General features: G+C 39.4%; 1 protein-coding gene across 3 annotated transcripts in view; it reads right to left on the reverse strand.

Annotated features, from left to right (window-relative positions):
- Window positions 1–11,566: 11,566 nt before the first annotated feature.
- LAMP2 (lysosomal associated membrane protein 2) overlaps window positions 11,567–24,000 on the reverse strand; it is a 35,897-nt gene continuing 23,463 nt past the window's right edge. The window contains exon 9 of one of the 3 annotated variants that reach the window (XM_082377348.1): window positions 11,567–16,259. In XM_082377348.1, coding sequence (XP_082233474.1) covers window positions 16,120–16,259 — 140 coding nt within the window. In that variant the 3' untranslated portion in view covers window positions 11,567–16,119. Of the gene's footprint in view, window positions 16,260–20,612; window positions 23,025–24,000 lie in introns of those variants that run through there. The other 2 variants (XM_082377349.1, XM_082377347.1) reach the window with 2 other exon arrangements.

Genomic DNA, 24,000 nt, shown 5'->3' on the forward strand with positions numbered 1-24,000 from the left:
GCTGGAGCCAAGAAGACCCAATGAAGCAACAACCTCAGGAACAGACGCCCAGGCCACCAGAGGTTAAGAAAGCCTTTAAACCCCAGCAAGAGGAGAAACCTGCCCCAGACCTCAGGAGGAGGGATTGGGACTGCCTAAGGTATAGAGTGGGATTAATTTTTCCTGATACTTGCCTTGCAATAAATGCCAGAAAATCTAGATACTAAGTGAGTGGAAAGTCTTGCCCAAAACAAGCTCCTCATTGAATTCAGGGATGGGATGTAGAAAAAGAATGGACACATAGTCTAAAGAGAAATCAATTTCTGGAGGCCCTCTTCTGATCAAAAACTAACTCTTTTATTTACATCATAAAAAATTTGAAAATCCATCAAACAAAAATTTTCATTATCCTACCATCAAGCAATAACCATTTTTAACACATATCTGTTTCTACATATGGATCTCTTTCTCCCACTTTCATATTATACATGTATATGTATATGTGTGTTTATAATGTGTACTGTTTTAAAGGAAGATGAGATTTGAATATGTTAATTAATCCTTTAAAGGAAAATTTCTCCAATTGCATTTAAGTTCACAGGTTGGTGGACTTTGGATGGCTGCTACCGATTGGTTGACACCCTCGAGAGGCTGATGTGATTAAACATTCTCTTTTTCTCCCTTCTGTATTCTTCTAACCTCCTCTCTCCCATAATACCAGGTCTTTGGCTGAGAATAACCATGCTCTTAGAACCTAAGATACACTTTATTCTAGGAACACTGCTTTTCCTTGAGAATGCTATTGTTATGCTGTATTCTGCAGCAGTGTTCATATTTGTTTCTTGATTTGTTTTTATAACATTCATTGGTTTGGGCCTGTTCTTTGTGTCTCTAAGCTCCAGGAACTTCGTGTGAAGCTGAAGGAGGTCCAGCTCCCAGTGTGTGAATCCTTAGGAAATACCCTTCTGGCTCTCAGCAACCTTCACCTCAGTGAGATCTCAATTGGCTGGAGGTAAAGAGTATCAGAGAAAAGGAAACATTCCGGCACACATCTTGCAACAAGGGAGGGCAGACAAATTTTGTTAAGCTTAATGCTTCTGTTGGGGACAAGAGATAGACGTAGCAGAGTTTCAAAGAGGGGGGTGGGAGGGTAGTATTAAATGTTAGGGGTTACAGAAAGTTTGTCAAATTGCATTCATTAATTCATTGAACAAATAGTGATTGATTGTCTATTATGTGCTAGGAACTACTATTGTATGTTATTATCTGGTACACACATTTTAACTCAATTGGATGAGTTTGGTTAGATGACAGGAGAGAGCCTAATTTGGCATACAAATTATATCAGGAGTGACTTCTTTGCCTTACACATAGTATGGCTTTTGGGTAAGCCCGATTGAAATAAAGTCAAGATCCATTTCTACGATTCTGGGGGCGATGTCAAAGAGACTTGCATGGAAGGGCTTGCATGACTGAACTGCTCATCACATTAGTCCCACTGGAAAGGAATGAGCAGGGGCATATATTGGGAATGTAGCCTCACAAAAGTACAGGCAGGACTTTTCTCATACTCCTGCTGATTTCCCCCTTGAGAGGGACAGCTATTTTCCCAGTTGTCTGAAAGACCACTGCGTTGTCTTTAAGAAAGACAATGCTTTGGGAGAGTGTTGGCTACACACTCGAACCCTCAGCTTCAGGCTGCCCCCATCCCGAGCCCCCTTCCAGTCAAGAGTAGATGAAGAATGAAATGGATTCCAAGGACAGGCATTGTGCTATGGGTGGTGCTTCCCTTGGGAGTACCTACTGGATTAGAAATAGAACTGGACTGGGACAAGCACCCTAAGTCTTGACAACGCCCCTGGGCCTTTCTCTTCCACTCGGTGTGTTCTCTGCAGGCTCTCTGCTCCCCTGAGGCAGCTGCTGCAAGCCAAGGGGAGCCAGGGTTGAGCCCAGGGGCTGGGAAGTTAGGTCAGCCTCCAGGCTGAACAAAAAGTGTCCTCGAGTTCCCCCAGGAGATCCCCATTCACCAAGCTCAACATTTGTCAGAGGTTTTCTGATGCTAACTAGTAGTAAAGAGTGTGCACTTACTTGCTGTGTCTTCTGTGTAGCGTGTACCTCGGGGCAGGTTTGCTCAGAAGTGGCGGTTTAAATCTGGCTCTTCCCTCCATCCCACTGAGGTGACGGAAAATCCAATCTCATTCACTACTGAACGGCCCCTCCTCTTCCTGTGAGTTACTCAGAATGGGAGGGCAGAGGGTATTCTACAGGGTCTTCAGTCCATTGTGATTGTCGCTGCTCCCCTCACTGTCCAAGTCCCCACGGTTCCTTGAAGGTGGGCATCTCTGCTACTCCTGGGCCCGTGGGGCACGAGAGGTGAGGTGAGGAGGGGGCTTCTGCCTAGGCTGGGAGCCCTAATGCCTGGTGTCCAGCCTCCCTGCATGCACCGAAAAGCCATTTCCCTGAGGCCCTGTATCCCAGAGGTCCCTTGAGCAGAAATTTCCCTCCCGCATTTCTGCCCTGCAAGGCACTGCCCCCTCCCTCCTGTGCATAATCCCATCAAGGTGCTCAGGACTCCGGAGAACAGCCAGGCTCAGACAGTCAGCTAACAAGACAAATGTTCCCTGAGGCAAAGGGGGGTAGAGTCTGGCTACCTTCTTGGTGTAGAGACAGGGAAGGGGCAGAGAACAGATGTGAACCTGACCCACCAGCATTCTCTCTTCCCTCGGAGTCCTGATTACCAGGAGGCCTAGGTAGCTCGGGAGGGCGCTGGGGAGGAAGGGGACCAGCAGGGACATCAACCCAAAGCTAGGCTTTCTGGGTTGGAGGCTGGTTTTGTGATACACTTGTGTATGCTGATAGCTCCCTGGAATTTTGAGAGGATGGGACACAGATGAGACTTGGGAATATTATAGTACATTTTAAGCTGGCCGTTCTCAATGCATGGTTTCTGAACCAGCAGCATCAGGATCACCTGGAAACTTATTACAAATGCAAATTCTCAAGCTCCACCTCAGACCTCCTGACTTGGGAAGTTGTGGGAGGTGAGGCCTAACAGGTGTTTCTGGTGCTTACTAAAGTTTGAGAACTTTGTAACCCCTAGTGTAGTGTGAACAAATCACCCTGGATCTCATTATGGTTGGTTCATTTAGGGCTTCACAACACACTCTGATGTCCATTGGAACGTCTGTAGATCTGTATGAAAGCAGACAGCCCAGGCACAACTCTTCCATAGCTCAATGTGATCACCTAATACTTCAGGGCTGACTTTTTTCATAGCAACCTGCATGAATCTTTGGCCAGAATGATTGAGGTTGGCTGTCAGTCATCCCTTTGTTCTAGGCTGGGCACATGCAGGTAAAGGCAGCAAGTTGTTTAAGAGCCTGGGCTTTGGAGCCAGAGAGACTGGCTTCATACATCTGCTCTACCATTCACTAGCTGTGTGACCGAAAACAAACTAGTGAATTTCTCTGATCCCCCAAAAGTACTGGCTCCCTTCCCCCACTGTTAGGGTTCTTCTCTGTGATGATGGGGTAATGGGTATAAAGGATACCCACTGTGTGCCTTCTCATACCACTGAGTACGTACTATGTGACAGTGTATGGCCATTATCCCATTGGTGACCATCACAGCTCTGTAAAGTATAGGTATAATAGATACCTCTATCAATAGTTCTTCAAGGAGGATATTTTACTCCCACTTTTACAAATGTGGCAACTCAGTAAGTTACCCAAAGTCATTCAGTTGGGAGTCGGTGAAGCCTGGGTTCTAACCCGTCTGCCTGGCACCAAACTCCATGCCCTTTCTACTATATCACAGAGCCTCAACCTTGTACCCTTACCAATTAATAGCAGTTAACAGGGTCTGTCAATACCTTGATGGATATAATTGACTATAATGGAAGGACTCTGAGTCATAGCAGCAGTCTGGTGGAGAGGGAAGTGAGTGGAGATGGCGAAAGAGTCAGGCTTGGTCGCTGTGGAGTGTTGGTGCTATAAAAGAAGGTGCTGGAAGGAGTGTGGACATGGCTCCTAGGGGTGTCAGCCTGGTGAAAGCTGCAGAGACAGAGATGCAGAAGGCTGAGGCAGCATGCGGTGGCTGCCACGTTCCCTGCCCCACCTCCACAGAGCCCCTTGCCATCAACACTTCCACTCCCATTCGTCTCACTCAGCTGCAGACGTAGTGGGCTCCAAGCCGACCCTTCCTGCGGGGGCCTCTGCAGGCAGCAAGTGTAAAGTTTAGGGATGGGGAGAAGCACCTCTCAGGTGTCACAGGAGGCAACAAAAGACCGATCGATAATAGGTGTGCCTCTGCATCCCTCTGTGGGTGAGAGAGCTGTGCCTGATGCATGGCAAAGGGCAGCTAACCAGACTAATAAGCAGTGTCAAATAAAAAGTTTTCTTTGATAAAAACAAGTTTCAAATGAGGGCAGAGGGGCTTCCCTGGTGGCGCAGTGGTTGAGAATCTGCCTGCCAATGCAGGGGACACGGGTTCGAGCCCTGGTCTGGGAAGATCCCACATGCCGCGGAGCAAGTGGGCCCGTGAGCCACAACTACTGAGCCTGCGCGTCTGGAGCCTGTGCTCCGCAACAAGAGAGGCCGCGATAGTGAGAGGTCCATGCACGGCGATGAAGAGTGGCCCCCGCTCGCCGCAACTAGAGAAAGCCCTCGCACAGAAACGAAGACCCAACACAGCCAAAAATAAATAAATAAATAAATAAATTTATTAAAAAAAAAAAAAAATGAGGGCAGAGCCCTGATATCTGGTAGGAGTGGAGGCTTTGTCTTCTCACAGAGCCGAATCTTATTTATAAGCAGGATGCAAGAGAGAACCAAGGAGATTAAAACCCACTCTCTTGGGAAATCATTTTCCTGAGGGCCTTTCTGACTGTCAAAGTAAACTAGATTCACCAAAACAAGAAGTAGGAAAAGCAGTTAAAACCACGCACAATCCCAAAACCTGGAGGCGACTGCTATTTATATTTTTAATGTATTTACTTTATACACACACACATATGCATATATATACCCACATACATATATACCAAGACACAATATGGTACATACTTTTTTGTAGCCTCCTCAACTGTGAAAGTAGTGGCTCAAATCTGGATCCTTTCTGTGATGGGCTCCGCACCCCGCATGGGGGAAAGTATAGGGATTGGGAGAAGCACTTCTTGGATGGCAGAAGAGCAGTTATAGATATAGATACATAGATATAGATTTATTTACCAAAACAGAAAAATGGTACATACTTCTTTCCTACATTTGTTTCTCACTTAACAGTAAGACACGAACATTGTCTCATATTTGAATTATTTGAGAATGTGACTTTAAATGGCTGTGTAACGTGCTGTCATGTCAGTGTTTCAATTTACTTAAGCTGTTCTATCTCATTGGGCATTTAGATTGTTTCCAAATTTTCATTTCACTCTCAACACTGGGTTAGTGTGCAGAGTTTTCTGTACTGTGCCCAAGAGTAAATATAATCATTTAAGATATCTTTAACCAATTTGAAAGATATCTTGTTTTGATTTATATTTCTTTGCTTATTAGAAAGATGGAGTAGTTTTTCAAATTGCTTATCCATTTGTATTTCTTCTGTCATGACTTAGCTATTCATGTCCTTATTCCAGTGTACTCATGGAATACTCATCTTGTTTTGTATTTATTTGATAGTAAGGATATTAACCTAACCCTTTGTCATACTTAAGGTGCAAGTATTTCCCCTTGTTTGTAGTTTATCTTTAAATTTGTGTGTGGTGGCATTTTGATAGTCAGAAGTATTAAATTCTTATATATTGAAATCTTTTCCCTGTCATTTCTTCTTTTTCTTTTATTAGGAAGGCCTTTATTCTGAGATAAGATACAACCATCTATATTTGATTCTATATCTTTTACAGTTTTTAAAAATTTAACTCCTTAATCATCCTTGAATTTATTTTGGTACTTATGAGGTAGGTCTCAATGTATTTTTTCCCCTAAATAATCAACCTAGTATCTCGGCATCATTTTTCAATGTTCCATTCTTTCCCCATTGATCTGAAAAGAACATCTTTATCAAATACCAAATACACACACAGTGTGTGTGTGTTGTCCATTAAATTGTTGGTCTATTATTATATCCATCTAACATTTGATCCTAGCTTTATAGCACATCTTAATAAATGCAGTACAAGTTATCACTCATTTATTTTTTTCTAAACTTTCTTGGTAGTTATCACCTGTTTATTCTCAGTTGAAGCTTTATAACTTAACTCTACTCCTTTGAGTCCCAGACATACTTCCTTCAGTTGGATTCTGTGAGGCTTATCCAATCACTTCATAATTCATTACTTTTTTTAATATATAAATTTATTTTATTTATTTAGTTTTGGCTGCGTTGGGTCTTCATTGCTGCGCGTGGGCTTTCTCTAATTGCGGCGAGCGGGGGCTACTCTTCGTTGCGGTGAGTGGGTTTCTCATTGCGGTGGCTTCTCTTGTGAGCACGGGCTCTAGGCGCGCGGCTTCAGTAGTTGTGGCACATGGGCTCAGTAGTTGTGGCTCTCGGGCTCTAGAGCGCAGGCTCAGTAGTTGTGGCGCATGGGCTTAGTTGCTCTGTGGCATGTGGGATCTTCCCGGACCAGGGATCAAACCTGTGTCCCCTGCATTGGCAGGTGGATTCTTAACCACTGTGCCACCAGGGAAGTCCCATTCCTCTTTTTTTTTAACCTAGTTTGAGTAGATTTCTGTTCCTTAAGGCTTTAATCTTAGCCCTATTCTCTCTCTTCACTTCCTCCTTCCATGATCTTATCTAAACATTTGACACCTATCATCTTTAGGAAGAAGATTCCAATCTATATAATAAAAAAAAGCTCACGCTTATTGCTTACTATGTATATTTGGTGGCATTATCTTATTTAATTCCCTTTAAAACCCTACAAGATAGGTAGTAGTACCACCTTCATGTTACAGATGTAGAAACCTAGGCTTAGAGAGGTTAAGTAACTTGTGCTGCGTGTTAAGAGCCAGGATTCAAATTCTTTTCTGATATACCTGCCACCCTAAGCTATGTAGCGTTTAAAAGAAGGAAACGTGAATATTAAAAATTCTGTCTGCTTTAAAACTGAAAATCATAACCACCACAGATACAGACTTCTGTTTTTGGAATTGAAAATGACACAAGCAGCAGTATGTCATACTAAAGGGAGGTTGTAATGGTAGTGTGCTTAAAGGCATTGGCTCTGACCACTTGGGTCTGAATCCCAGATGCATTCAATGGATTAATGGTGTTATAATCCACCTATGGCACTCTCCACAGTGCCTGGTACATATCAACTCTAAGATGAACATTTTTGGGAGTTCCCTGGTGGCCTAGTGGTTAGGATTCCGGGCTTTCACTGCTGTGGCCCGGGTTCAATCCCTGGCTGGGGAACTGAGATGCTGCGCGGTGCGGCCAAAAAAGAAAAAAAAAAAAAAAAGATGTACTTTTTCCACATTTTTGAAACCAGTAGGTCTCTCACAGTTTAACTGGCAGTATTTATCTTACAACTGATGGCATCTTAGATTTGATGAAATAAGGTAGAAAGTGCTTAATAAGTGTTTAGCTATTACACAAGATGACCACTCATCCATCAGCAAATATTTCTTCAGTGTGAACTATGTGCCAGGCACTGTTCTAGGGACTGGGACGGACTAGTAAACACAGCAAAGATTCTTGCTCTCATGAAGTTTACCTTCTAGTGGGAGACAAACATGAAATACAGATTAACAAGTAAAGTATATAGTATGTCAGATGGTAATAGGTGGTAAGTAACAGAAGTGAAACAGAGTAAGGGGGATGGGAAGTGGTGGGGGCAGGGAGTGCTCTATTAGAGTGCGCAGGGAATGCTGCCCTGACTAGGTGACACTTGAAGAGACCTGCATGGGATTAGAGGGTGAGCCATGAGGATAGCTGGGGGAATACCTTTCCAGGTAGAAGGCAGAGCAAGCGCAAGGGCCTTGAAGTGAGGGCACCCTTAGGGTCTTTGAGGGGTAGCAAGAGGGCCATTATGGCTGGAGAGAAGCGAGTACAGGAGAGTAAATGAGGTGGGAGGGGGAAGTGCTGCAGATTATGGTTGGAAACTTTAAGTATGTGGATAAGGATTTCTTGAAATCCTCTCAAAAAGGCTCTAGATCTAAGAGTAGGAACTGCGTATTGGGGCTCACAAGCACCTAGCAAGGATTGCCGAGTGTCATGGCTACACTGCACTTAAGGCTGGGGGACGGCTGGGGGGTAGAGATGGCATTAATTTAGGTAAAGTGAGGAGAGAGTTCCATTTAGTCTCTTAAACACACTAATGCATAGTCAAAATGATTCATGGTGCAGAACAGTTTGAGGGCAGAATGATAATGATACGTGATCAGAATAACTAGATGAAGCTACTCTGAAAAAAAAAGTGACATTCAGGGCTTAACATTACTAATGAGGTACAGCACAAACTGGCCTTGGTTTGATCTTTCAAAAGGCATGCTGCCACAGCATCCGTCCTTGCTTCAAGTGGGCTGGACAAAACTAAAGTTATTTTAAGAATACGAAGAACATTTACAGGGTAACTACATGTAGGACAGAAGATTACAGAAGTCAGATTTCTGTAACCATTTAATGTAAGGTACACGGTTTTTTAAAAATCTTTTGTTTCTTAGCAGCCAGGATGCATAGTGGTTAAGAGCATGGTCTTTGAAGGCACACGGAGCTGGGCTCAAATGTCAGTTTTGTCACTTACTCTTTGTGGGAATTTTGTTAAGTAACCAACCAAGGTAACCTCGGTTACCTCCTCTGTAAACTGGGAATGATACTGCCCAACCTCAGAGAGTTGCTATGAGGATTAAATGAAATGTGTGTAAAGTGCACAGCACTGTAACTGCTCAGTAAAACTATAGGGCTTCCCTGGTGGCGCAGTGGTTAAGAATCCGCCTGCCAATGCAGGGAACATGGGTTCGAGCCCTGGTCCGGGAAGATCCCTCATGCCGCGGAGCAACTAAGCCCGTGCGCCACAACTACTGAGCCTGCGCTCTAGAGCCCGCGAGCCACAACTACTGAAGGCTGCTTGCCTAGAGCCCGTGCTCCGCAACAAGAGAAGCCACCGCAATGAGAAGCCCATGCACCGCAACAAAGAGTAGGCCCCGCTCGCCGCAACTAGAGAAAGTCTGCGCACAGCAACGAAGACCCAACACAGCCAAAGATAATAATAAACAAATAAAAAATTTATAAAATAAACAAATAAAACTATAGCTGCATTTTCCTACTAAAAATGTATTGTATACCAAGATTTCTCCTGTTCATTATCTCTTGAAACAGAGGGACTCAAATTTACGACTGCCATCCAAATACATACAGACAATAAAAGCAAAGAGAAAGCAAAACGTTTCCTTAGAATTAGGCAGTTCTATCATTACAGTATACACACTGAATTTAAAAAGATGGACCTCCGGGCTTCCCTGGTGGCGCAGTGGTTGAGAGTCTGCCTGCCAATGCAGGGGACGCGGGTTCAAGCCCTGGTCTGGGAAGATCCCACATGCCGCAGAGCAACTAGGCCCGTGAGCCATAACTACTGAGCCTGCGCGTCTGGAGCTTGTGCTCTGCAACGGGAGAGGCCGCGATAGTGAGAGGCCGGCGCATCGCGATGAAGAGTGGCTCCCGCTTGCCACAACTAGAGAAAGCCCTCGCACAGAAACGAAGACCCAACACAGCCATAAATAAATAAATAAATAAAATATGTTAAAATAAAAAATAAATTAATTAATTAAAAAAAATAAAAAGATGGACCTCCAAGTTGACTTTTTAGATACATGGCAACATACATAGAACCACTCTACTTGCTATCAATAATCTTAAAGTGCTTCTTTCAGAGGCTCTATGAGGTGCAGAGTTGTGAAATATATTCAGCGAAGCTGAGACAAGACAGGTTCTATCGAGAACCCCCTCCCCAGTCCCACAAATGCAAGGTAAGGCCATTTTTTGACTGAATTAGAAGCCATTAAACATTTATCAGAAAATGAAACCCTGTTACTCAGGAACTATGGAGAGATCCAAAGTTCAATTCCTTCTCCCACCAAAAATGTCTCTTATGTCAAAAGGAATGTATGTCATTTAATCCAATCATATAACATCTGAGCATTAGGCTGGGTTCTAAGGAATTTTCAGAAAATGGATAGCTCCTTCTCAGCCCCTGTCATATCCCTGAGGTGTATCTTGCTCAGAATGGAATGAACTTCAACAGTGAGTACAGTTTATCAATGCAGACATACATATGCTGAAAGTACATTTATTATGAAGCTCTTAAATTTGATTTCCATATTTTATTTTCAATACTTTCTTGGAATTTTCATGACCACATAGGCCCCATATTTGAAATGTCTGCATTAAAGGTTCTAATGCCTTCTTAATGATGGCACTTGGTTAATGTGCAGACCTATGAGATCATATGAGTCCTACTGACAATTCAAAAGACAATAATTTGAGGGACTTAGATTTTATAAATCAATCCAAGCTCTTAAGACTGAGAACATGGAATAAAAATGAAGTTATCCATAGTGATATAGATTGTATGATCTTTATTATATTTTAATCCATCAATCTAAAATTCACACACATCAGATCAAACAAGAGTACCACAGTATTTATTTTGTAGGTATTAATTAGGTTACTATATTGATATATACAAAACTTTAGGTAGCAGCAGGCATCAGTTCTTCCAAAGAAGCTTAGGTAAAAACAATTCTTTATATTTATGAGTTCAAAGTCCTACTATTTGACCCCCCTGTTGTACTGACATAAAAATGAACTCAGTGAGCAAAGCTTATTGAACACTCAGTTGATAGATTTTGGGCTTCCTGTATTTTATTGGAGTTGAAGCAGTTATTGTTTGAACCCTCTGTTAATATTTTATATTTCAATTAATCTTAATTCTCAAAGAAGAATTAAAACATGTTTGCTAATTATCTAAGATAAAACCATGATACCCAATGAAGAATTAGTGATGTTAGTCTCCTACCCCAACAAGTAGAAAACTTTTAAATGAACCCATAATTTTGAATGTATCTGAATTTTCCAATCCATATACCTAGCAAGGTCACAGGCTGATTTAAATAATCTGGCTTTTAGACAATCATCTCAAAAATATTTTTTGAAACGAAGCCACTGTTTTTTATGATGCCATCATTTTGACCAAATAACAAATAAGCAATTGTTTTCAAAGAAGAACATTTTAAAAGGAAACATTCTTTATATACTTAGCAAACAGAGGAGAGCTTGAGTCTACAAGTCAGAACCAGAGAGTTCTAAGGGAAATGTAGTTGAGCAATCTATTTCTACTCCAGTTTGGAATATATGCTTTTGAGATGCACTATATATAAAGAGAGTAAAGAAAGATTTTGATGAATTTTCTTTTTTTTTTAAAAAACAAAATTTTCCAATTTCATTTATCGGCAAAGAGTTCTGGCATCAGTTAATGGCAGCAATACAGTGGTGAGCATCTGCATTGTGCTAAGAGGTAGATGGGGACCTAATCCTTGGATGTAATAACTAACTTTATTTAAGGTTTAGGCTTAATTTTTTAATCCAAGGAACATTTTTAAATTATTTATTTTTGGCTGTGTTGGGTCTTTGTTGCTGCGCACAGGCTTTCTCTAGTTGTGGTGAGTGGGGGCTACTCTTCTTGAGGTGTGGTGGCTTCACTTGTTGTGGAGCACAGGCTCTAAGCACATGGGCTTCAGTAGTTGTGGCTCGCAGGCTCTAGAGCGCAGTCTCAGTAGTTGTGGCCCACGGGCTTAGTTGCTCCGCGGCATGTGGGATCTTCCCGGACCAGGGCTCGAACCCATGTCCCCTGCATTGGCAGGCGGATTCTTAACCACTGCCACCAGGGGAAGTCCCAATCCAAGGAACATTTTTAAAGTGAAGGCAGATCTTTGGAAAACTTTTGTTTTTTAGTTATATAGAGATAAAATAGCTTGATAAAATAAACATCTGCCTTATGCTAATAACAGGAGTGCAAAGCAGCCATTTGGACACTAGAGAAATACAACAGTGTGCTTCCAAATCAAAGGACAATTCAATAGCCTAGCCGATCAAGCAGACACTGGGAGGAGTGGCCTCTAGTACCTTACTCCAGTAGCCAGAGCCATTAGAGGTCTCTACAGGGATATAAGTCTGTATCAAGATCAACAAATTTACAGAATAATCCTGGTCCAGCTCTGGCCAGGCAGCCATCTGACTGATGATACTTCAGGGCCCACTAGCCTCTAGAGTTAGCACATGCTGCTGTGAGAAAAAAGAAACCAATACATTAAAATTATCAATTAGAACTTATTCATACAGGGGATGAGAGAGTACAGGAGGCACACAAAATAGAGAAGCTTTGTTTTGTTTTTTTAGTGGAGGATGAATTAACTTTGTGAACAAGTTAAGGCTCTAAGGGAAAAAAAATTCTAAATCATAACTCTAAAAAAAAAATAACCCTTTCTATATCAACACCTTAAAAAAAAAACCGCCATAGATCTTACTTCAACCTTCAGCATAAATGGCAAGTCTGAGGTAATCAATATATTCCAAACTCCAGTAGGAAAAAAAAAAGACATCTCTGTTTGTTTGGGGTTTTTAAAAAATATTTATTTATTTATTTTGGCTGCACCGAGTCTTAGTTGCGACATCCTTATTAAAATATAGTAGCCACTAACAGTAATTAAGAAAACAGCCAGACTTTTGCTATTAAATACAATATTATGAAGACATTCCTTTCTTTCTTTCTTTTTAACTAGCAGGAAAATTAAATCAGAATTTAAATAATCTTGTTTAGGCGGTGGGGAATCTAAGTCTTATTACAAACCAAATTTTATGTTTGCCACCAATGAAAATGAATTCACTATGTTCTTGAATTTATTTCCTGAAGCAAGTTAAATTCTCTAACAGCTCTGATTTTGCAAATAATGTCAAAGAGGCAAAATACAAGTAACTGCAACATATAAAATTATACTTCAGTAGAAATGCTTTCGTAATTGGATTCAGAGGCTTAGAATCATTATTCACTAAAAAAAAATATTCTAAGCCACAATTTTTCTTTCAATTACACTTTTACAAAGGAAGAAAAAATAGGAAAAAAAGAAGAAATTGGTCCTAATAGTGCTACTCATGCCCAAGTTAGCTAGCAACTCACTGAGGTTAATCTGCATATCTTAAACAATCAATTGCACAGCATTTCCTGGCTCTTTAGCCAATGGAAAACATAACTTCTGATGGCAAAAAAACCCCAAAAAGCACTAGATTTAATTGATTACACAGACTGATAACCAGTACGACTTTTCCTTCTTCCAATCATATAAGAGATAAAGACAACAATTATAAGGAAGCCCAAGGCCACACCCACTGCAACAGGAATAAGAAAGTTGAGGTCAGAGTCAGCAGAACATTCTTCAGCTGTTAGAAGAGAACAGACAGAAAGCAAGGAAAGGAAATTAGTAAGGAATGCAATTAAGCAGAAACAAGAAAACAAGAAACAAGCATTTTGAAAAGTACATAGGTTAGTCTTTTACAGCATTACCCTTATTTTCTTATTTTCACTATGTCCACCCAAGTATTTCCAAGCAACCGATCCTCCTGTCTCTCTCACTGTCACTTCATCTCAAATCACACCTAATACCTCAGTACAAAAAGCAGAAGTTAAGGGAAGAATGGGAAAGGGTCCAAAACAAAGAATTGTGCTTGCCTAATATGGGAAGATTTTACGTTGAATTGTCTAATGGCACTGCGGGGGAAAGAGCGGCACTGCGGGAATCTTCACTTAAAACCGCTACCTGCGTGTTTCCCCACTCCCTTTCTCCCCTGCCACAGCTATCGTGAAAATATAAATAAGAATTCTGTATGAGTAATAACATCTAAGTTAAAAAGGACTCATGATCAAGAAAATGCTGTATAATTTTTTTCATACAAGCATTAGGTAGCTATCAGGTTATATGTAATTTTAGCTGAGCAGTGGCCTGGAAGAATAATAGCAGAGTCCAATGGACATTGTAGTCCACTCCACTGGACCACCAGGAAGGCGGTGTGCACATGCAATGTAGATTCTGAACTCTGGACTGAGACAGAACTGAGTTTGAATCTTGATTCCTTCAATTACTAGCTAAAGGACCTTGGTCAAGTAATTTAAACTGGGCCTCACTTTCCTCATCTGTAAAAGGGGGATAAGAATACCTATATTATAAGGTATCTGAGGATTAAATGATATTTCTAAAGTATATGATACACATCAGGAGGTCAACAAGTGTTCATTCCCTTCTCTTTTCCTCCCATGTCTGTGATCCCATCCAAGGAGGTTTAGGCTTTGAAGTAGCAAACAGAGGTCAAAATAGAAGCCACTGAAAAAGCCAATATTCAGTACTTTTAAAAATACTCAAGCAAACAAAGTTGGTATCATGTGTCATTTATTGAAATTAGTACAGAAACTCAAAGTGCCCAGTTCTGATCTCACAGTTTCAAGTTTAAACTAGTCTTACTATTGAGTGACTAGACTTCATTGGGACAATTTTTAATCAAAACGCTAATAATGGTTTTGTTGCCTGCTAGATATGTAACCTCAGTGAAGTCACTCCTCTTTCTGAAAAAATTATGGGGTTATAGTAAGGAATCTTTAAAGTCCTTTCCAGTATAAGTCTAATGCAATTAACAAAATGTGATACTTGGTGTGATTTATGATTGAATAATAACTTGCATTTTTCCTCTAATTTTATCTTTTCTTCCTCTTGCACTTTTGTCATTCATAAAAAAATGCTGCTGAGGTTCTGAGTATATAGAACAGATTTTAGTAATGACATTAGCTTTTATTAAAAAGATTTACTATATTTTACTGAAAGCCTTCAGAGACTGATAGCTGGGTACCAAAATGCTGTAATCAGTGAATTACAAAAATTCTGAACAAGCCAATATATACACAGAATGAATTAATAAAATAATCACTTCCATGTGAAATTCTCGAGTCTACTGATTAAGCTTCCTTCTTTTATTTTTTTTATTTTTTTTAAGCTTCCTTCTTATTTATTTGTCTATACATTCAATATCTGTGCTGCACTTCTAACATGGAGCGTGCTTCAACAGGGGCTGATTATCTAGCTCATTTTCATGCCAACAGCTTCTGTCTACACCCCATCTATGCTCTGCCCCACAGGGGCCGTCTTGGAAAAGGCAGGAGCCGAGTTGCTGCTTTGCTTCGCTGCCTCCCTTCTGAGATTGCTGCTGCTTACAGCTCATAAGTACCAGTCTGATGACAACACTAAATAGATTTTAATGCTCTAGAGACCAACAAGATGAGGTAGAGAAACACAACACAATCTCTCCTAATTAGTTCATAGAATATTTCTATCTTGCAACGCTAATCAGGCATCCAAGGAAGAGAAAAACATTTTAAAAAAGGCAAGTGGTTAAATATGCTTGAATCCTTTCCGTCTATTATTGCTGAAAAAGAAAGTTTTTTGAAAACTCTAATTCTGAAGCCAGTTGAAGCTCTGTTGTAGCCTCTTGGGTCTGTTTTTTACCTGGGGAAAAGTCACAAGCCAAAGATACTGACTTCATCTTCAAAGAAAGTCACATAACCTAAAAAATGCTGATGGTCCTGAGGACATTCAACTGAAAACCAAGTTTAAGCATCTGATGGGCATTTATGCCACATCAACATTTATTTAATGAACTATATGCAAAGGCACTGTGATGAGCTTAAATCAGGATAATTCTTATACACTGAAACAGAACACCGGTAGTGAAACAATATTTATTAATTCCATTAGGAGACAACTACATATTTTATCTTCATAATGGCCATGTTAATAAGTGTAAGGCATCTTGGGTTAGAATCAAAATTTGGCCAAGGCTTCTTAAGATAGACCTTAAAACACCACACACCGATGTTCTTTTCAACAAGTTTGTCTTCAGGACCAGTAAATACAACATTTTTTTTAAAATTTTATGCTGTTCTATTAACAGTTTTTATTAATAAAGAATTATCTCAAAATGCTGGGACTGATTTAAGAAGTAAAGTTTCAATATATCAATCTTAAAGAACAAAGTATTTCAAAACTGAAAGGGAAGAAAATCTTGTTATGTGCATGTATTTTTATATAATCAATCAGACTGCAGGTTCTAAAATTGCTCATATCCAGCATGATGGCGCTTGAGACCAATAAAGTAAGCCAGCAACACTAGAATAAGCACTCCTGCCAAGGCTGCTCCCACCGCTATGGGCACAAGGAAGTTGTCGTCATCTGCACTGCAGTCTTGAGCTAGATGTGGAGAAAGGACAATTGAGAACAGAAACAGTGACAAAATTTCAGATCTGTACATTTTAAGTTAAAATGACAGTACTTCCCAACACACGTATTTGTTTTTTACACCAAGGCAACAAGTCATTGGAATTCATTAGCAACAAATGAGATGTTCCACAAAAGTGATTTTCCAAATAACCAAATCATATACTTTTAAGTACCAAAAAAAATGCAGTCATTTTGGATGAAAAGATATATAAAATGATCACATACTTCACAGATTTTTCAAATGGAAGCTAATGGATAAATATAATTAGCCTTTCCTTGATGATCAGGCTGTGAGCTTTCAGAGGCAAATTGTTATGATGTTGAAGAAGCACAGTACCTAGAACACTGCAGATTGGGAAGTATTAATGAAATGAACCAAATGAACAACTATACATAGCAGATGTAAGAACTCAATGCATAGGAATATGGGGCCATTTAGTAGTAAGAAAAGGTATAAACTGGCCCTGATTGCATAACTGTTTGCCTCAAGATTTCAGTCTGGTGTAGGAGTCAGATAAGAAAATCAGCGGTTATAATTTCACAATGTGCTGTAATAGGGGCAGGGAATACACAGTGTCATCGAAATATTTCAGAGGCACACTCAACTCAGCCTTGTTACACAAGACACAGTTTGAAAGAGGTGACACCAGAGCTGAATTTTTAAGAATGAATAGGAATTAACCACGCAGGTAATGGGTGAAGGGCGTTCCAGGTATAGAAAGCAGCACAGACAAAACTATGGAGGGTAAGAAAACACAGCACTTCGGGTGAAATGCAAGTAGGTTGGCATAGCTAGAACAATGGATTAAGAGGTACTCTTGGAAAAGAGGTGGAAAAGGGTACTAGGATCAGCTCACAAAGGCACCGTATGCTCTAGGTAGTTTGGCCTTATACTGATGCCCCCCCCCCAAAAAAAAATTGCTGCAGAATTTTAAGCAGGATATTTGTTTCAGAAGTTACGGCAGATGGAAGACTGGAGGTACTAAGTTAGGAAGCAACTCTACTGCTAGAAGCCAGATGACCAATAATATGGTCCTGAACTCGGATAATGAAGTGCAGATGCAGAAGGGATGGACTAGAGATCCAATTAGAACACAGAATTGACCAAACAGATGTAGGAGGAGACAATATTGTAGAATGGCTTCCAATCCCATGATTATGTAGACACTGGTGCCATTCATTGTGATAGGGAATACAGGGGGAATATATGCATTTCAGTTTTACTTGTAGTTATTTTTGTGTGGGTTTTTTTAAATTTAATTTTTAAAATCTGCGTGTCGGGGGAGGGTGGAGAGGGATATGTGGAAGAGGGAGACATTCCGTTTTAGATCTGCTGAGTTTAAGATACCTATGTCCTAACCAAGTGGTTGACGTGATAGTTCAAACCAGGGACAAAGATATTTCTCAGCAAGGGCAGATAGAGTAATAAAAGGATCAGAGACAAAACCCTTGGGAACACCAATATTTGAAGAATAAAGGAGCAGGAAAAAGTAGGAAAGGCAGGTAGAAAATGGTGCCACAGAAGCCAAGGAAGGAAACAGTTTCAATTATCATGGGAGAACAGTGTAAAATATTAGAGATGCCTGAGAAATGTCCACTGGATGTAGCAATACGGAGGGTGGGGGCTAGGAGTCAAACTGTTGCAGGTTTAGGAGTGAATGGGAAGTGATTGACTGGTTAGGAGATCAAGAACTTGGGATGCGGAACACACAGTACTCGTTATGAGACATTTAGAAGAAAGGTAGGTAGTTAGAAGGGGGACACAGGGTCAAGAAAGGATACCTTCAGGGTGGAAGAGACTTGTGGTTACAGGATGAGGGAAAGAGCCATGAGCATTTTACAGGTTGAAGACGCTGGTACAAGGTCTCCTGGGAGGAAGGGGAAATGGGATTCCAGAAGCACTGACCAGAAGAAAACCTACTGAGACTGGAGAAGAAAGGGATAGTGCAGATGGAGATATGTTTGCAGAGAGAGGAGGTGGCTGGCGTGTTGAACCACCGCTTCTATTTTCCATTTCCTGAACCACCGCTTCTATTTTCCATTTCCTTGCCTCTTATTGCCCTAGTTCTCCTCCTAGCTTGCAATTTACCAGGGATTGATAAATCAGATAATTAAGCTTATTAGAACTGTGCCGAAAATAAAAATGAATAGCTGCAAGGCACGTCTGATTGTGTTTGCATGTAAGAAATGTGCCAGCCTTTTGCTAGTCTCTGGGGCAATAACTGGGAACAAGATGCAATCCTAGAGTTTATGGACTTTATGACATCAATTTTGGCTGCCAGTTCAATGATCTTTTTCACTTGCTTCTTGGTTTTGTTAAAAATCCAGATAGCTGAGGTTGCCAGATGTGACTTGTGAATATATGGTTTTAAGAGCACCCAGTTAGCTCCTCCCTTTCAATTTCCCAAATTACCACCCAGCATATAAACTATTAGGTGACATGACCATAAAGTATTATGTCTTGGATTTAATGTAACTTGGTTTTTAAAAAATTCATTAGATTAATGTCTTATTCTGGCAACGAATTCATAGTCCTCTTTCCCAAATTGGGTATTTGACCTAGTACTGAAACGACTTTCATAAATACTTCCAATAAGGCTTTCTTAAGGCTTTCATGCAAGACAAATATTCCCAGAGTAGATCAAAAAGGCAATTCTGCTAATACAAAGATCTTTCTAGATGCTGTCATTTACTTAAAATGCTCTCAGTTAGTATGTGAAGTATTAATTTATAATAATTATTGATTTTTATGAATTCGGCCTTTAAAAATTCTTTAGGTAATGGAAAGAAATTTTGGTAAAACAGTAATTTTTATAAAATCACATCCAAGAAAAGAAAACCTCATTCTATAAGTCATTTTGACCTGATCTATTTGCCTAATGTACACTTGAGACCTTTCTGGGGAAAGGAAAAGTGTATTTGTGGAAGAGTTTAATAGTCACGGAAGCAATGAAGATTTTTAAAGATAAAGTGTCACTGACCATTGAAATCTCAGTGGAAAGGTTCATGTAGATTTTTAAAATGCTGTTAATCTTCAATTTTCTGTTAGTTCAGAAATTTTTCAAATACAGTTTTCAGTGTGAGGGCTGAAAAGCTGAGATGTACATTTATAATAAAATATAAAACAAACACCTCTTCAAAACCAATGTGTCAAAAATTCTCTTTGGAAGAATCAGCATTTAGAAGCACATCCTTATGCGACATCTTATTTATTATATACCTTTTAGATCTATAGTCAAACTGTTTGAAATATATTACATGAATCTGAAAAGATACTTGAAGCTACTCTATACTAGTTTCAAAAATAAGATATGGTAATTATTGATGCAGAAAGTTATGTACCAGGGTAGAAGATCAAGAGATAGGTAGGAGAGAGATGAGCCCAAGACAATGTAACATTATCTACCTAAATAAACAGAGATAAAAGTCTATAATCCTAAAAATATGAGTCTCATAATAATCCCTCCTAAAAAAACGCAAGAAACTTCAGATGGTGTGTTTTACACTGTATGTAAATATGTTCTTGATGCCTAACAAGTAGCTTATCAGGTTCCTTCTAAAAATACTCAAATGTATATTTTTCTTCACTGAAATGAAAAACTATCACTCAAAGAAATAAGAGTAACAGGACTTAACAGCCCTCAGTCCCCAGATGAAAAAACGAGAGAGACCCCAGCTGAGTAGCTTGACCAAAGTCACATGGTAGCTAGTAGAGCTGGGAGCTCTGATGACTAACTGGCAGTCACGTGGCTTAATTGGGTAATCCAGAGGAAAGCGACTAGCCAGGCTGCTAAATTTTTGTGTGTGATATACTAAGGTGGACTGGGAAGCTATCTGGAAATTGGAAGGTTCAAGCATTTTAACGTGATCTGAGAGAAAGATTACACACAATCCTATTTTGGCTTGGATCAATAGGTCAGTTTGTGTGGCTGAAATGTACAGATACTAAATATCAGCCTCAATTTAGGACCTGAGAAAAGTATACAGAGATATTCTGTCACTTTTACTATGAAATAAATATTCTAGATCACTGGTTTCCTAATTGCCTAAACATTAGATTCAGCTGGGGAGCTTACACACACCCCCCCCCACACACACACACACACGTCTCATCCCAGACCTGATTCTTACTCTATAGCCACCCCAACATCAGTAGGGACCTATGTATGGGACCACTCTTCCAGACAGTAATACACAGAACATTCTGGAAATAATTCTACTTCTGAGCATTTCTTAAGTTTTTCCTTTTGGAAGAAATTGCCATTATGTAGTATACAAAATCTAGACTTTAGCCAACGGGAAAGAAATGTGAGCAAATTTCCTTAAGAAATAAAAGAATCTTTATTGTTTGTTTTAGAAGCAATATGTTGAGCAAATGGACAGGCAAATATCTGAAGAGAAATACCATACATCAACTAGTGGTTTAAACATCTGAGGAAAAAACATGGAAAGTATTTACATGGACCAGTTTCTTTATACAAATGCTAACCCATGAAAAACACCCAGAAACCAAATAGAGTGTCAGATCATCAAGGTGTAAATCTGTTAAAGCAAAACTACAAAAGGTACAAAGAACACATGGCTATAGGAAATGATAGTGTAAATAACAGCATATAAACTGGCCCATGTAAAATACAAAAATATTCAATTAAGTCAGATTTTCTATAAAACAGTACTAATTAGAGGTATTTTAATATAAATCAGATATATAATCTAAAGGTAGAAACTTTTAGAAACATTAACAGCATTAAGCCAGTGTGCCACCCACTTGTGCTTCCAACTTTTATTTTTTAAAAAAGCTGCTTTGTTTTGACTCATGAGAAATATCTAAGGCTCACATTCTTGCAAGCATTATCCATTCTTACAACGTTAACAATCTTACACTAAAACACTATTTAAATAAAAAATATTTTTTAAAAATCAGATTTATATTTAGCCTTTAAAAAGTGCCTTAAGCTGGCAATGCAGCTCAATGTAGCTTTTAGAGAGGGGCTTAGTCAGGAATCTTATTCTGAGCCAGTAAGATTTTCAGGCTACTCTAAACAGAGAGCAAATTTAAGTGGGAGAAAATATTTATCATGCCAATATAACTCGAAAGGTAGTTACAGACATACACATGCTAACATGCAATTGCCTCTGCGTGTGTGTCACTAGACTACCAAATTTATTCAACGCAAACAACATTTTGGAACCCAGATATCTCATTTTCTAGTGAATGGGAGGCACACATAATCTCCCATCCCCCAAAACACGGAACCTGCCATATATTGCTGCATGTTAACAATTTTTTAATATTTGCTCAGCCATCTCAATACCAAAAAAAAAAAAAAAAAGAAAGACCTAGAAGCAGCAAGAAATACTTGATGTGCTAACTATCAAGCAGAAATGTTTTGCTTTCTCATATAAACATTAGGTGGTGCAGGTTAAATGGACAATTGGTGCATCTCCCCAGAGCACAGAACTCAACACAAAGTACATGAATTAATGATGATGCTACCATAATGAACAATAATAATGTAAGTTTTGATTAGCAGAGAACTATTTAAATGTGAAAGCCACATTAGTAAATGTTGTAGCAATCAACACAAGCTGGAAACAAAGAACAGCTTTTTCATGAACAAAGAGAAGGCCAAGACTTTTGGGTTAGGTGCAAGTTCTTTATCTAGGTTCTAGGACATACTGGCATTTCTTCTTTAAGGAAAAGAAAAGAAGAGAATAAAACAAACCATCACCAACAAGGATACTAGAAAGCTAAAGGAAAATCTACATTAATTTTAGCACTGCATGTAGAAGCCAATTTACGGGTACAAAGGACTAACACCCCAAATTGGCACTGCCTAGCAATTATCTCTAGAACATCTAGAAAATGGACTGAAATGCCCAGTTGGAATAGTCTTGTGTCTTACAATTTAAAAGACGGAAATATCCAGTTTTTTTCTTAAAAAGATTAAACAATAAGATTAACACCTATTCTAAAATTTTTAAAGCTTTTGTATCTTTTGTCACTACAGCCACATTAAAAACAAATGTATTCAAAAGGCATTAGAAAAGCATGCATTGCTAAGAACATAATAATACTAGACCCTGTTCAAATCTATTGGCATATCTCTCATAGTCAAATACACAGCAATGCCAAAGCAGCTAAGTTAACCTGCAAACAAAATCACCAAAAAATGCAAAGGAGCAAGTACAAATCCACTGTAGAATGTGTTGTCTCAATTCGACTGCATGTGGAGGTGCGGTTAACCCTTTCCTAAGCTGTATATTTCTAGTCAGAATGTTTAAAGTGAGAACAATGCAATACTAATTCAAGACAATAAAATAGAATCTATAATCCACGTGATTTTGCACATGTTTTTTGCTGTAGAAATAACTTTTAAATTCCTTAGTTGGGAAAACCAAAATCATGTGACTAATTTATAGTTTAGAGTTTTAGGGGTATTTTTATCTATTTAAGTTCGAAATCCTCTGTACCACTTGTTGTTAAGATTAGAACTGCAACTATATATACCTTAAATCGAACAGTATTGCATGTTGGATCTTGGATCTTGTACTTGCTTTATTGTTTTGTAACAAAGTCACATGTGGATTAGTGTTACAGAGTCTGATATCCAGCATAACTTTTTCTTCTGCCAATTAGGTAAGCAATCACTATAACGATAATCAAGCCTGAAAGACCAGCACCAACTATAATTGGTATTAGAATGGTGTCATCATCCAGCGAACACTCTTGGGCTGTAGGTGAGAAAAAGTGTGTAACAAATAATGAGTATAATAAAAAAAATGATGTCCAAAAGCAAAAGATGTTGATTCAAAATTCAGAAATGCTCTTATAAGATCAACTTTAAGTAATTAAGACATATATTTTAATGATAAAGCTACATAAAATTATGGAGTGTCCTAGAATTAAAATCCTAAACCTTATTTGTCCTTTCATTCATGTATGTGTGTATATATAGATATATATGAATATATACTCATTTATATCTATGAGTAAAACACATACATGTGTCTATATATTTCATTGTTTATATTCCAAGTGCTTTCCAAAATAGGAGTATTACTTTATCAGAAATGAAGAGAGCTAATCTAGCCAGATAGCTACATAGCAGGATTAGACTCTTAGTGGTAGAGTGAATGTCTTCTGGGAAACTCGGAGCAGATCAGGAAGGTTTAACTGTGGGATCAGAACAGCCATGCTGGCTCTGGAATCCTTTAGAGCAAAGATCGGGCAAACTATAGCCCGTGAGCCAAATCTGGCCCAAGGGCTAAAAATGCCTTTTGAACATTTCTAAATGATTGGAAAAAAAACAAAAGAAGATGATTTTGTGACTCACGAGAATTATATGACATTCAAGTTCCAGTATCCACAAGTAAAGCTTTATTGGAACACAGCCTCACTCATTTGTTTATTGCCTGTGGCTGTTTTCATGCTATAACAGCAGAGCTGAATAGTTGTGATAGAGACCACATGGCCTCCAAACCTAACACTTACTGTCTGAGCCTTTACAGAAAAAGTTTGCAGATTCCCGACTTCAAGTATATGCTTTTAGCGGCTGCAAAAGTCAAGAAACTGGGACCTCTTACTAATTTGAGTGTGTTTACCACGTTTCTCAATCTGGTCAGGGCTGGCAGCCCACAGGGGCTATTTTCCCCATTTCTAGAGAGTAGTCTGATCCAGTAAAATCCAATCAACACTCTTACCTTACTG

This window comes from Balaenoptera borealis (assembly GCF_965194805.1).
Source record: "Balaenoptera borealis genome assembly, chromosome: X".
NCBI classification, from domain to species: domain Eukaryota; kingdom Metazoa; phylum Chordata; class Mammalia; order Artiodactyla; family Balaenopteridae; genus Balaenoptera; species Balaenoptera borealis.